This window comes from Bombus pascuorum, chromosome 1, assembly GCF_905332965.1.
Source record: "Bombus pascuorum chromosome 1, iyBomPasc1.1, whole genome shotgun sequence".
In the NCBI taxonomy this organism is placed as follows: domain Eukaryota; kingdom Metazoa; phylum Arthropoda; class Insecta; order Hymenoptera; family Apidae; genus Bombus; species Bombus pascuorum.
The window spans coordinates 29,277,925-29,293,950 of record NC_083488.1 but is presented as its reverse complement, the minus strand read 5'-3'; the positions used below and the strand labels follow the sequence as shown (position 1 = coordinate 29,293,950).

The window sequence follows — 16,026 nt, the reverse complement described above, 5'->3', positions numbered from 1 at the left end:
TTCCGAGTACGATGCATTTAAGTAGATTTACTCGTTTTCGTACGAATTTTTAAAGGAGCAGCACTTTTCGAGTGGAAAAATCGCGATCGTGATCCTCGAAAGATGTTATTAGACATGAGAATATGCATGTGCTTCGTTTAAACAAATATTACATCTTTGTAAGATGCAAGATTTCTATGAATAATTGTACGAAAAAGTATTTTATAAGATTGGCTAGGAATTTGCGTAATAATCGTTGCATCGTACGTGATAACTTTCATACTCTGTTACTGTACGACAAGTGGCATAAAATTTTACGAACACGAAGTTAAGAAACTTCGGCTTTCTCGTTTGGATTCTAATTTGTGGGCAAGCGTATTACACGTTTACTTCGCGAATTGAGCTCTGAACCGAAAAATTGTATCCAAATTACTTTAACTTTGAAACTGAGCTTGTTAAACTTTCCACACTTTTTACATTTCCAGGAGAAATACGAAGATTAAACTCGGGTTTACCCAAGATGTAATCCTCTAATTAAAATATCGAGAAATTTTTAATAAATACGTAAGAGTCTGTTACGTGCGTTCAAAAATTCGCAACTGCAACTCTTCTCATCGAAAAGGCAAAGATAGCAAGAAGATCAAAAATGAACAAATTTTCTTGCTATTCAAGCTTTTTATACCTTTCACGTCAAGGTACGCGCGCTTTTCTATTTCGATCGGATTATCAAACGAATCCGCTGAAAATTTGCAATAATATCGAATATCCGCGAGAATCAAGTATCCACGAATCGTGGGAAAGTTCAAATTATTTCATCTGGTATTAAAATGAGCCAGCGAGTAAAACTTTTAAAGAACAAAGGACGAACTCCGTTTAGTTCGGGATTTACCAAAGTAATCACGTTAGAATTAAAATCACTTGTTGGAGCTTTCTCGCAGCATCGTTACGCTGCAAAGACCCTGTGAAATTCAACGAATCATCGTCTAAAAGATTTCCTTATTATTATAATTGCCCTATTCCCGTCACTAGTTATCTAATTTTCTATCTCGACTCGCAAACCGCCGATATCGATCTCGTCGAATTAATTCGAACGACGAATCGACTCGGCATGTTCTCCGTGGGCTTGTAAATTTTTCTATCGTCGAATCGAGCAACTAGTTTCAAAATTCAGACGATGAACTCGTACGTGTACGTCATTTTATATTTATCGTCTCTTGCTATAACGATATTCACTAATTTTATATACTCTTACATCACGTTATATATTTTTCCAAATTAACGTTTCACGTATTTCTTGCGATTCACCGTAGCAATTCTGACATCACTTTTTTTCGTATACATAACGTCAACAAGTACATAAATTACTTCTACTCGAGAATTATTGAAAATTCGCGATATAAACTATGATGCCCCTCCTCGAGACGCAAGATTAATATGCAAACGAAAGAAAAAAAGGAAGAGCATTATCACCTCGTTCGAAACAGCGAAATTGACCTTCGTATCTTCTCTACATGTTTACTTAGAAGGAAGAATATTAATTATTTGCTATCTATTAACGTCGCGTTTATATCCTCCTTGAGACCAAGCGAAAAAACTGCCAAGCTTAAACATCTTCTTAGATGCTTGGTTTTATAATTTACCAGCAATTACACAACGTGTAAGACAGTGTTGTTTTTTAACAGTAGATACAAAAGAGAGATAATGCGCTGGAACTACTTTACGTTCACTTTCGCGTCAAACTAATTGGTGAACACGACACGTTCGAGCTATTGAAAATGCGCGCGAAGTAGCTAAATCGGTCTTCGTTCGTTGCCGAGCATCATGGAGTACGTGACGTCATTGGAAGATAAGAGCTTCATTATCTCGGTTGCGCGTTGCGAGGGGAATCGGCACGCGTAACAATTTCCTACGATACTTTCAGAGTTCCATCGGCTGGCTACTTGCGGCCGACTCGTTGCCACGCGTGCATCGATCTTAGCGAATGTCGAATGCCGATATCAACAACGCCTTATCTGTACCTTATTTGTCACGCATTTCGCATCCATAGACTGCGAGATAGCCAGGAATCTTCGACTGTTCATCGTCGATCGTAGTTATCGTTGTTGTTCGCGTGACAATCGTTCTTAGAATAACAATCTCGTCGAAGGTATCCAGAAGTGTTGTTTTCAGTTATTATATCAGAATTAGTTGTGGAAACTGAGTCATCCAAATCGAACTATATAGTGCATCTGCCACGATATTCCCACAATTATCCGCTACACGTGCTTCGATTGTACAAGACCCTACGTTATTGGCGACGTACGAGGAAAGTTATCGTACATGTAAGTTGCTCGATAAGTATAGAAGAAAGACGGCGGCCATTATCGTGGATTAAAAACGTAGGCGGCTAGTTTGAACTTTAATTGCTCGGCTTGTTAATAATCGCTGTAAAAACTGGTGACGATATTCTTTGGAGCATGAAGTCCCACGAGGTTTGGGAGCGAAGCTTCGCCTTCATCGAAAAGGAATTGCTGCCGGAAATGGTGCACGATCGTTGCTTCTGCGAGCCGAATTCCAGGGAATTCGTCGAGTTCGACTCGGCAACGATTCGTCTCGACGAGCTGAGTCGAAGCAGCGAGATTTATCGCGTGACGATCGTGGTCAGGTTCTCCGGCGAGCCACGCAGCTTCCCGTTGTTACTGAAACTGCTTCCCGAGGAAGAGGCAGAGCACAAGAGTCCGACAGCGTTCGACGCTTACCAAAACGAAGAAATGTTCTACTCGAAGATGACGCTCAAGTATGGAACCGATTTGGTTCCAAAGTGTTACCTGTCGGATTTAGGTCGTTACGGAAGACCGGTGATCGTTCTCGAGGATTTGGAGGAAGCTGGTTACACGCAGGTGGACGGTGAATTGGACGAGGAACACTTGAAATTGTGCGTGCAAGTTCTGGCCAAGTTTCACGCCAGAGGGTTGAGATTGAGAGCGACAGAACCGCAGGTCTTCAGGGAATTCGAGGCGAAATTGCTTGAAATTTCTCTCACGGAAGAGACTATGTTGCATTACGAGAAGAGATCGACTAGGTAATTTCTTCATCCTTTCTTGCTAATAAGATGCGACGATGATTATTAGACCGTGGATTTTATCAATTAATGGAAGATTTTAAGATGGAAAGATACGTGGGACACGATAGACAAGAATAATTGATATAGTAAATAATAAAATGATAAACGATAAAATATTCAAGATAAAGTATCTACGTTCCATTTCTTCAATCGTGTTTCGAAAAATATCAAATTACGAAAAAGTCCGCAAGGTAATAATTATGACGAAGCGTGTAAAGATCGTAAGACAAAGGTTTCCGTTTGACAGAATTTCGGATACATGTGCCGATAGAAATGTACTTACGATACGACAACAAAGATAACAAAAGGAAAAGGCTTGGTTCTCAAAACGCATTGATTACGATTTCGTGTTGTGTCGATTACTCAAGTAGAAGATTAGGATCCACGTAACTTTGTGAAAGTACGCGTTTCTCAAAATCATACGATCTACCGTTCTATTTTATGATGTAAGGTAGTTAGAAAACGTAAACAGTAGGACACAGAATTTTCTTAATTCTGGCTAAGCATTGGTAATTGTAGTTAACGATTGTAATTATAGATTGAACAAGCAGCATTTCATTTCCTTTTGCCGAATGTACTGTAATCCAATAAAATTACTGTTACGACTTTGGGTCGCGTATAAATTCTATGGCGGGATTTAACAAACTTGTTGAAGTGATCGCCACTTTTAAGAAAAGTCTACATCTGGTCTTCTGTTTTCTCAAGCGCTGAGGTCATCGATAGCGCGTAGACAAAGAATGCGTCGATGACAAACCATAAGCGGTACACGTGTGACGATGGTTTTCGGCGGTTCTTTTAATCTCAGGGTAACATTGCTAGAGTTAGGATCTGGACCAGCTTACATTGTATTCCACACTTTGCACTTTAATATTCACAATATATATATACTTACAATACCTTACAATTTACCCACGCGTTTCTTTAATTCCACATACACCGAATAACTTAACAAAACTCTTAATTGATACTCATCATGAAGCCATTTAAACGTACTATAATAACGGTACTGTAGGTATAATGATTATTTCTTTAAATAATAGATTGAAAATAATGTGGAAACTAATTTCTTTCAAAATACGAGTACACATTTGTTAATAGGAAGACGTCAAGTATAAGAAAATTTAATCAATGACCGAATGGATACGTTATAAAAATAACACCGAGCCTTGGAATATAACTTCCCACTTATACTTCCCTTGGATGAATTTTCGTTCGCGATACTGATAAAAGGGTTGATAAATCTAACTGATGGAAGAATTGTATCGTATCGAACGTGCGATAGTTTCGTCGTTGGGAGATACAGAGTAGGTATCTGACCGGTAATATTGACGTTATCGATGTTACTGGCAATAAAATAGCAACTTCGGTATAGGCGTAATAATCGGTACACAATTGAAGCGGACAGAATGCAAAATTGATCGAGTTTCCAGTATCAAGAGATTGACGCGAATCAATTAATTGCCAGTTTGTTAGAAAATCTGAGCGTAGCTACGTCCTCACCGTTCCATGTCCAAACGTATTATTATAATAGATTCGTCGATAATGGTTTTCACGCCTAATCACGCGCAACCACATTTCTCGAAATTTTCGTTTCTTTCGTCTAACATGAGAAAAACTCGAATAGCAACAAGATGAATCTTAACAAAGTTCATTCTTCGCAGAAAATATCGTGCAAGTTCGATTATTATTTTCAGCCGGTTCGATTATTATATCAATAATATTTATTAATAATAATATATATATATATATATATGTATATCAATATAACAAAATATTACACGCTACGCGTACGCTGATTTCAGAATGCTGGATATTCTCGAGACGATGCCGAACTCTGGGTTCGTAGAGAGGATAAAACACAGATTAAACAAGAGACCAATGGAAATAGTGAAAGCCATCGCGACAGGGGTGAACGACGTCTCTACAATATGCCACGGCCATTTTTCACACGATAATCTACTGTTCAAATACCAGAACGGGAAACCGATCGACGCGAAGATGATCGACTGGCAAACAATGAGATATTGTTCGCCGGCTGTCGATCTCGGGCCCATTCTACTGTATAACGTGACACATGAAAATGGGCCGTCGGAGGTGCAGAAAATTTTGACGCTGTACATCGATACCGTCAGATCTGAATATCCAGAGGTAGACAGTGAACGTTTGAGAGAAGATGTCGTCGACAAGTTCCTCTTCGCTTGCGTCGTACTGTCAATTTTAGACCACATTACCGACGACGAACTTACTCGAGTTTTGTTGTTGCTAGAACAGTTGGACAATTTCGATTAAACGCAAAAACAGTTTTGTTAATCCACCAGCCACAGGTTTTGCAAAAATCGTGTTTCACTTGGTATTATTAGGCTGTTGATATTTATGGAAATCAAAGTGTTTTAGCAACAATAAGGAGGTAGGTTTCATATTTAAAAGTGTGAAAGTTTATTATTACGAACATCGATAGAGGATGAGACTATAGCAGGTTTGGAAAATTACCTGATTTTCGCTTGCTCTTTGTTGATTTATGCAGGTTACTGAAAAGTGCAGCTGCCTTCTTATTACGTTATTCGAACATTGGAAACCAACGTTTCCCATCGAAACGAGTGGCTTTCACCGATTAATCGTTAAAACATTGGAAGACGTCATTTTAGCCTATTTTGTTGTGTACATAAATATGTTATCACGTGTTCTAACTAGGCCATATGCAATATTGTGTAAAAGTCTTACATCATCTAGGTTACTGGTTTTATGGTGGCAACTAAATATACTTGTAGGAAAATTTCCACGCGATCTTATGTAAAAACGAACCTTTAGATATTTCCTTCGTGGTGCTGTTCGTTTATGATTTCTTCCGATTGGAAAATTTCTTCCAATTATCTGTATGGATCGTTTAAAATGTACTAGAAGAGAAAGCAATTTAGATACGTGATCAGTTTTGTAACGATATTAAATAGAATTAACGGAATTATAGCAGGTAAATAAGTGCGTTTAAAAATGATCCGAGATAACAAACGAAGGTCCGATAAAATACCAATTATCTGAAATTGATTGATACTTTCTGCGACGACTGCTATTTATTGGATATAATGTTTCCTATATGGCCGAAGTCTGTTATACGAACGAATAGATCGAGTTTAGTAGAAGAAATCGCTTGTGGCTGGAGGTTTAATGTCTTTTTATCTTTAGCGCGCCATATTTTTGTTGTTTCCTTTTAATAGATCTTCTTTTTTGATAAAGACGTTTTGTAACGAATATTTTAGTTACAAATTCGGCTAATGAAACTAATTGTTCCTTTCAGTCCAATATATCGATGAATTTAAGATTGTACGGCTTGTTATCGATAATTTGCAAGGGATGTGATTGCATACTTGCAATTTTAGACTCAGAGATAATGACGATATTTCTAATATATTATCAGTATGAATTACGCAGAAAACAATATCTTTAAGACTCCTGAGTCATTGGTCCGGATAATGATAATTCGTAGATAGCGATTACTCTGAATTTCTAAAATCATTAACTTCCGTCTTTGATCTCATAATTTATCATAGTTTAATACGCATAATCGCAGTAAAATTCAATTCACGGTGTAAGACTTTATGGATTTATCATTTACATATCGACTTTATCGTTTCTCCGATTAAGTTGTTTCTTTCGTTGTTTTATTTTTCTTGTTTTTTTTTTTTTGTATTTTATAGAGATAATAAATCAGCCGTTGATTTTAAAAGTAAATTATCTCTCTTGTTACCAATTTTTACGATAATCGTAGCAATGTAAAAAGACTATTAACACGATGCTTCGCCAATTCCCTACTGCCCTTTTTCCCTTCTAAAAAGCAAGCGTTTTATTGAAAAAAGTGGAAATCGCAGCGATAACATCCGACAGTTACACGCCAAACTTTTCATATTTTACCGAAGATTTAATATTTTCGAAATTATTATTTATATTTGTGATATTTCCTCTTTTCGCAGTGATAATATTTTTAAAAATGCTTATGAATTTCGGCTATTTCGCGCATGGCTTTCGGGGTCTTTGCCATAGCGGCTATTGCCCCTAGCTGCTTTGACAACGTTCAAATGCATTCGAGTCATTGAATTTGATTTTTCAGCGCGTATAACCGAACGATGCTTTGATTCCCTCGTTTCATCGATGCAGGAAGATTAAAATGTAGATCACAGGAACCACCCTCTCGTTTCGTTCCTCTCCCCTTCTCTTTCGCTCTTCTGCCCTCTGTGTGCACTCCATCTACCCGCAGCTGTTACGACACACGGAACCGTATCGGCGTTGTTCTGTGAAATGTAACATTACTTTCGCCCCGAATAATGTTGCGGATGAAAAATGTACTTCGACCTCGCTCTGTTTCGGACACGGATTTATGTACTTACATACACCGAGCACCGCGCTTGCCACATTCGTTATCCAGGATCAAACGTTCCGTTTCCACTTTTTTTTTTCTCCTTTCATGCATCGTTTCAGACTTATGTCCAGCTCTTGCGATCGATATCGATGGTTTACGGTAGTTTGCGAACCGAATCCTATCTATTTTAACGGTATCGTAATCGAATTCCATTAACAATGTCAAAATATCAAGAATTTGGATGAAAAGAAGGCTGTAATTAGCCCGCGGATATTTATGCAAATTTATACCTTTACGGGCACAGCTGTGAAAGTAGGACCTGAGCAGAAATTTATTTCGCTCGTTTGATATCGTAACGGATCTTGACATTTTTAATATTCAATACGTCGTCGTCTACTATGTGTATTCCGTGTGTTTCTATACTTTCACGTTTGTCATAAATACATAAATATTCGTAGTCTATCTACAGCGCAGAGTAGGACTTGAATTCTTTCAACACCTTTTATTCGAATTTTCGTTATGTTATTGAAACATCCTTTTTCTTTTTTAATTATTCGATTATCCGAACAATAATATGAAAGCTATATCACGGAGTGGTTTGAAGATAAGACGATAAGACGAGCGATGTAAGCGGCGAATAAATCGTTCGAAGAATTAAAGGGACTGTTTCCGTGAGCAACGTTTAGAGGCATTCGTAGCAAAGGAAACAGTTATTAGATAGTACGAAACGCGAAAGAAAACTAATCCTGCGGAGATACTAAGTTCAAGAAAGATTTATAATCCTACATCGAAAGATCGATCAACGAGATAAGAGGAAAGATTAGAAAGCCAAGAAAAAAATGACCGAGATATACACATCTAATAACGTGTAATAAATTATCATTTTCTATATAAAATGCACGTCATAATTTCAGTTTGAAAAAATCTATTACTCGGTTTTTCTGTAATCAATTAATTCGGATAATCGATAATGTATTTTCAAGGGTAATTTCGATTACCTGATTTTCTTCGTACAACCCAATCTTCTCCCATTAATCGAATATCGTCACGATCAATCATCACGTTTATCTTTCTTGATAGATTTCTGAAGACAATAAAACGTTCAGAGGTGAATATAGGTTAACCATATTTCGAAATATTGGTTGCATACTAACTCTTTGACGCTGTAATGCATCGATGGAGAATGAGGAATTCAGAATGATCGATTTAGAATATAATTGTCTTCAAAATTTTAGTGCTATATATAAAAAATACATAATTATAACTTTTCATCGAAAATCAATATTAACAATTACGTTCCGTACGATGATATTAAAAAAGATGTGTAATATCATAATATATATGTATATAACGATTTGCTTGAATTTCTTTCTCTGCTAAAGGTGTAATTAACCTTGCTACAGTTCCCGAATTTTTGCGTCCCAGTCTTGTTTTCATCTCAATAAACAAAACGATTTTCACGTTTGGAAACAAATCAAAGAGCGTAACTTATAATTACGCAAGAAATGACTCTACCGTTCTTTCACATTTCTTGTAAACTTCATATTTCTTTGGGTCGTTTTCGACGGTATCGTATTTGTCTAAGAAAACGTTAGAAAATTTCCCAAAAATTTGAGAAAAATAAAAGAAAGATAGAATCGTCATCAGCATGAGATTACCGATTGCCTATCGTACGCTAATATTCTCGAAGCATTAAAAAAAACCTTTCTCCAGGATTAGGAAATATTTTGACGATAGAGAAACACGATCTGGATGAAAATTCGCACGATCCAATTTTGTTGAAAATACTCACGATCCAATCTTTAAATCTACGTATCCCCTTCAACCGGTGGCGCCTCTTCCACGTTCGGTTCCTCCCCTGTAATTCCAATCGGTAGCGATAAAAGTTGAGGTTGTGGGTTAGGTTGGCGTTCAGATTGAGCTTGATTTCTTAGCGATCTACTAAAGGTTCGTAGACGATCGCAAGAGGCGGACAGGCAATAAATAGCGACGAGTATAAGAAGGAGAATAAAGGTGGAAATTATCATGCGACGAACGCCGCATCTTCCCTTCGCTGTGGCCTTTAGGATCGGCTTGCACGATGGTAAAAGGTCCTTCGCGGAGATGTAACACTCCACGGTTTGGCGGGAAGGGGTGGTAGTGCCATTACAGTCACAGAGTGCCTCCACTGCACGGAAACCCATTCGATATTGGGAATTTTGACGATTTGATTGCCGAGATGGGAGCTGTTTAATTGTGCACGCTGGATTTCGATCGCGGTCGACCATGAAAGTCGATCGTCTGATTTTATGCGTTCGTTGGCTTCCGTTTTGAGCTCGTTGTACACGAGCGACGAGGTGATCCGACAGGATTATGTTCTTAATGATACAATGCACACGAGTGTACGGTTTGTCTTGCACAATAATTTACCGATTAACGATATCAATGGGATGCAGGTATATTTATGGGGAATTTGACGGTGCAAAATCGGATAGAGTATGTAAAATATGAAAGTACAGTACTTATTGTAATATTTGGCAAGTAAAATGATTCTGTATCTATGTAGGTGCCATTTTTTAAATTACATTCGTCGAAGCATGGATTTGCATAAATGTTCACAGTCTAAATATTGGTAAACCAGTAATTTATAGGATGCGAGTTATAGATTTCTTTTTCACGATTTTATAACATCTCGTGAATAGGATGGTCGTAATAAGTTACGTTTGCTTCGTTATCAAACTTTTTAATTTTATGTAAATATATTTATTAATACCGATAACCTGCGACTCGTAAAATTTTAATAATAACGTTAATTTGATTGTCTAGTTCTTTTATGGGGTGTTTGTCTTTTATTTAAGAGCCACATCGATATGAGTTGCTTGAGTTCCTTGTTCTTTCTGATATGAGTTCCTTGTTGCGTTTCTTCGACAGAGTAAGGTAGCAATGGAATTCGTGTATAAAGTTGTATTAATTTTGCGATAAAAGTTGCAGCTTTTTTAAACACGTTTACGAATAATTCTGCATTTTGCTTACCGAAGCAATTTAAATATCCACGAAGAGACTGAGACATATCGTAATATGTCATCGAACAAATTACAATTACAATTACGATTACATTGTTATCTTGAATTGTTAGGTTATAGTTTTCTAAAAATAGGCAGACAAAATAACGGAAAAGAGAAGGCTACTTTCTGAAAGCGTAAAAAGTTGAAAAATTATTTAAATATTTATATTTGGCTTAATAATATTTGCATATCTACGAAATATTGTTTGGTGGACATTCGCATCACATTTACCAGAAACTCTATGCATTTTAAGGAGCTAAAAATACGTCACACTTATTTCATATTAGCTCAACTATCAGAGTTTCGTCTACAAACTTTCTTTCTTTCTCTGGAAGCAAGGCAGAAAAATAAAAAGTAAGAAATTTCCGAAAATTTCCTAGAAATATAAATGATCATTATAACGTATTGCTAGGATAAACAAACTTTCTATGTATTTTAAATATAAATAAGCTAAATAAAGTGAGATGTATGCCAAGCACCAGGAAAGCGCAGAAGAGGTCCATTAATTATTCGGCTGGGAATATTCAAAGCGTTAATCAAAAATAACAAAATTACTGGAGTGTATGTTGTCGTATGTCAGGTCGGATACAACTCCAAATATAATATTCAATTTGTATTAATCATTTTAATTCAATTTTGCCTCATTTTCGTATCCTATATTTCCTTATTCTCACATAATAAATAATAAATTCAGGTTAAAAGATTCAATTGCATTTCCTCAGCGTTCAGCACGATTACCACGTTTCATTTCATTTCGAAAATTATTCGAAAAACTTAAATTCGTGATACAGTTCGAGTCGTTAATCGTATCAGACAATGTCGCTTGTCCATTCAAAACGTACCTATTCAACGTAATCAGAAATAAGTATTTGGACGCGTGAAATGCAAGAAAATGCAAGATCACGTCGATTGAATTAGCGATATCGAGTGTCTGCCCCTGATGACTGCAATTTCGCCTTTTGTCGTTCTCACGACAAGAACAGAACGTTGATCGTCGTCGACGTTGGCCGCCGTTATCAACGTTACAAGGGACGAATGACGAGAGACAAGATCTATATTTTACGGTATCTGGAATTCGGGGAATCGCGGCTGTAGATCGGAATCGTTTGCGGTCGACCTGAATGGAGTCAGAACTTCCAGATTATGAACATAGTTGACGACTCCCTTACAGTTTATGACTTTAACATTTGCCTAATTCCATCAAGCGAATCAGATATTTGTTTCCGGTCGACAGCGACTTAAACAATTACGCCGACATATCGGCTGGGATCGTTTTCGAGGATTCATCTAGCGACGTTGTAATTAGTCGACCAATAAATTCATTAAGTGGCTCGTGAAAGTATCTCGATACTTACTCGATACATACCACTGTGTGTATGTGTGTGTGTGTGTGTATTATGTAAAATATTTTGAAATTTTATCAGCACTGTAACGATGCACGAAAGTCACACGGCGATTATTGTAAATACATATTTCATATTCAACTTCATATTTCATAAAACGAGGTCGAAAATGCGAAAAGTATTTGCGTCAAGTTTCGTTTCACGTGCGTGTAAGACGATCCAATATTTCTAAAATATCGCGTTATATATTCATACGTATAAATATTAAAAACTCCATAAATCGTTGCTAACAAGAAGCCCGGTCCCTTGAAAGATTCGATTTGAGATAACTGGCATTCTTCACATCCTCCACGAATTATCTGAAATGTCAAGATGTAAGAAAACACTTGATATAACAGTGTTTTACTCGCCACGATTTGTTTACCGCCGTTTTATCTGAAAACCCAACGTCTATCCAGAGGAGCCAGCGTGATAAGTCGCAGAATTATTGGATTTTGGTTAGAGTTTCGCGAACAAACAAAACGGTATCAAAATTACGGCATTTATAAAGTGCCGTAAACCATTAATTAGCGTCATGCGGCAAAACACTTTACTTAACTGCATCACGTCTTCGCGCAAACGTGGATTTAATAATAAGTAGACTGCGCCATATTGAAGCCAAGAATTGTTTGGTACGGTGGTTACAGCTTGTGAGTTTCATCTCTCAATACAGTTGCATCATCGTAACGAGCAACAAATTTTTTTATGCGATGAAAAGCTGCAATGTAATGACCTTCGAAGCAGGTACGCGTATTTTTCTGAAACAACGAGTTAATAATAGGAAACAACGAATAGACCTCTTGGGTTTCATTTTCCGATTTACATTGTATCTCGTTAGTTGCTTGAAAAAGATATTACCGCAAAATAGTAAACAGTGTTACTCGAGAGATTTTAGATAGTTTAATCGCACGAGCAATTTCTATAGAAGAAATATCAGTATCGGAGCAATACATTTTTCTGGAATTGATTGGTTCTCGTGGAACCTTCTGCTGCCAAATGTCAAAGAAATGGGTCAATGACTCGGGAAAACAATTTATACAAGTCGTAGTTGCGTCGCAGAATACTGAACACAATCCTAGTTTCTCCAGTGCCGTAACTTATTTCCGTTGAAATCATATTAACCCTCTTGTCTTCCATCTAGTCTCTCACTCCGCTAAGTTTATTTCCATTTCAAGTTGTTAGGAACAATTGTCTCGTCACTCGATCGAAACTAACATCTAACAACAATCTTCCACGTATTATGAAAGTATACCAAACATCAATTTCATGGTTATTATTAGAATCAATATTAAGAAAGAAAAGTACCATTTCTTCATCTCGATACCGTATTCTACGTATATTATCTCGGAAAGTTTAAGCAGTTTCTGAGCATTAAATTCCACGTTGTTAGCCGTGAACATTAACCAGTATTATTAAAAAATAACGTTTCTCGATACGTTATATTTTACAAATATAATTTAAAAAATTTCAAACAATTTCTAAGAAATTCTTTCTGATTTTACGAAGATGCAAATATTCATTCTCATCGCTATTAATAAGTAGTATTATGTGTTGATATAATATTGGTATATGGCATTTTGATATAAAATATAAGCCTTTTAAATAAAAATTTGTTCACGTCTCATAAACGAGTTGCTAAATATCGGTGTTTCAACGGAGCGTTTTAATACGGAAAGGGAATGTGACCATAGTTCAGAACATGTTATACTCGTCCACAATTTCGTTAAGCGTGAGTTATCTAAGAAAAACGAAAAACATTTCACCAACGACTACCAACTGCTTCCTGTGCGCTCGACTATTTTTATAGCCGGTAGTTCTGAAGTTCTTGGAGAAAGTAGGTAGCAACACGGTGAAAATAATTTCGTTCGACCGAAAGCAGCTTGCTTAGCGTACGACACTGACGTTAGGTGATTGGACCACCGAGTTAAACGCTTCTACGTCTTTATTCTTTCGCCGCGCTTTCCACAGCAAACGGAAATCAACAAGGGTGAACGTTCTTCACTCTGGAAGTTTTTAATATTAGGAGAATGCTGAGCCTGCGTAATTAGTTGACGTACCACAAAGCTTCAATTGGACAGACATTTGTTCAAGGAGCTCGTCGGTATTCCGACCTCACAGAGAAATAACACGTTTCATGGAGAAATATCACGAAAAATATATCTTTCGATAGCCTTTTTAATGTGCTATCTGTTTGTACATACATATTACGATTCACATTTACATATAGTCTGAATTTTGATTGATCAGCATCGATTCCATCTCTTCAGATACGAATATCCCAAGATGGGAACAGGGAAAGCTATGGATAAGCGTGTTCCCCCAGAGGAATGTGACCGAAACATTTATAAAATCTTGCGCGTTTCTCACCCGACCGCTAAATTTCCCGCGTGTATGCCAACACTTCGCATCGTCTGAGATTTTTCTCCACCGAATGCACGAACATTCCATTCCGCGGATAGCGAAGGTATACCGAATACACGCCGGGAATACATCAAATAATTTTTTTCCAAACATACGTAGAATCTTTTGAAGCGTGCGGAACAATTCATAGATCAGAACGCGGTCGTATTTTTTCAATGCGCAGTGCGCGCTATCCATAAATCCATTTTCAAAGTTTATTACCGCCAATGTTTATCTTTAGCGAATAAATCCGAACACGTTAGGAGAAGCTATCATCACGCTACGTTGCACGAATCAAGCGTATGTATGTTCAGTGAATCACAAAACTGTTCGTATAACTAACAAAAATTACAAAAATATATGAAACAATAGGAAGATCCTCCTACAAACCATCAACATTTTCAACCATAATCGTTGTAAATAATTTTCAAACGATTCTGTGCTAATGCAACGGTATGTTAACTCAGATCTGCGATAAGCTTTGATTTATTTAAAACTCGATAAACTAAAATTTCATTTTAATCCGAGAAACTTCTTATCCGAGATCTTTCGACGTAAAAACTGTCAATGTAAAACTTAAAATAGCGGCTCTTAACGATTTCGCTAATTTGCTAATGACGTTCAAAGCTCGCCTCATTTCCTGAATGTCCTAAAACTTATCAACGAGGTTACTTACGAACGACGTATCCTTTTCTGGCAGAAACATTAAATTCGCTTCCCACTAAAGAATCATTTACCACTGAATACACGGTATAAGTGACTTTAAACGACTTCACCCTAACCGGCGATGAGATCGGTTCAGCATTTTACGAAATTTACGCCCTTCGTGTTGTATATCGCGGTAAAAGCCGCAAACCCGTAACGAAACCGCCGAAGTTCTTTAGGACTTAGCATCGCATGTTCGATCAGACAAGAGAACCATGGACAGTGGTTTATGCGCTCCTCCATCTACGGATTCTCGTTTAATAAGCTCATCTGTATGCGGAAGTACATTATCTTGGGTGACGCGAAGCTTTACGTGGACGTCGCATTGCTCTGTTAATTTTTCTGCCGGTTTATAACGCCGAGAGGTTACGCCGATCGTTATAGCGATTTTTCTTGTCTCATAGTTTTTATTCTCTTTAACGTTCAAAGATACGATCGTAACTACCGTTCATAATTATCCGGACACATAGATCGATTTGTAGTAACTCTACTACTATCTATTTGCATTTGATCAAAGTGTAGAAATTCGCGATGAATTAATAACCAGAGGCAGCACTCGTTATCTTTTTCTATAGAATCTGTACAGAGACACACGCATGTGTGTTGTCATAGAAAGGCAAACTTTTAATCACCTAAATTTTTCGACCAGAGAAATATTCTTGTACAAATAATAACCGCAACCTAGATCTTGTCTACTAGAGAAAATTAGAATTCCCGATGCAGTTATGTATATCCTGGAAAGATTGGACAAGTAAAGTAGATCAAGATATCCGTGTAAACTGCAATCTCTGGAGGTTGGAGATACGCTGGTAGAATTCGACCATTCGGAAAGTCGGAAGCCTAGGTTTGGATTGGACTCCCAGGAGTGACCTTCCAGATAGATTTTGATCCTTCGATAGGATTCAACCACTTTGGATCTTTGAATAGGATAGGATCAAAAAGTTCTGGATATTGGATGTGATCCAATCCTTGGATTGACTTTTAAATCACAGATATATCGAAGACAGATCCGAGGCTCTTTATATGATTGAATCTTCTTATATACTCAAAAGTTCGTGGTTA

At 37.2% G+C, this 16,026-nt stretch overlaps 1 protein-coding gene across 1 annotated transcript; it reads left to right on the top strand.

The window, feature by feature from the left end:
- Window positions 1–1,856: 1,856 nt before the first annotated feature.
- On the top strand, window positions 1,857–6,808 carry LOC132915948 (uncharacterized). The gene is made up of 2 exons (XM_060975713.1): window positions 1,857–3,040; window positions 4,885–6,808. Exons 1-2 carry the CDS (start codon window positions 2,436–2,438, stop codon window positions 5,369–5,371), a joined length of 1,092 nt encoding a protein of 363 aa, XP_060831696.1. The 5' UTR covers window positions 1,857–2,435; the 3' UTR covers window positions 5,372–6,808.
- Window positions 6,809–16,026: the final 9,218 nt, after the last annotated feature.

Bases quoted from the DNA above. Each gene is read 5' to 3' on its own strand.
- LOC132915948 (XM_060975713.1), top strand. From the start codon at position 2,436: ATGAAGTCCCACGAGGTTTGGGAGCGAAGCTTCGCCTTCATCGAAAAG. The intron at 3,041-4,884 runs GTAATTTCTTCA...CGCTGATTTCAG, and splicing joins TACGAGAAGAGATCGACTAG to AATGCTGGATATTCTCGAGA.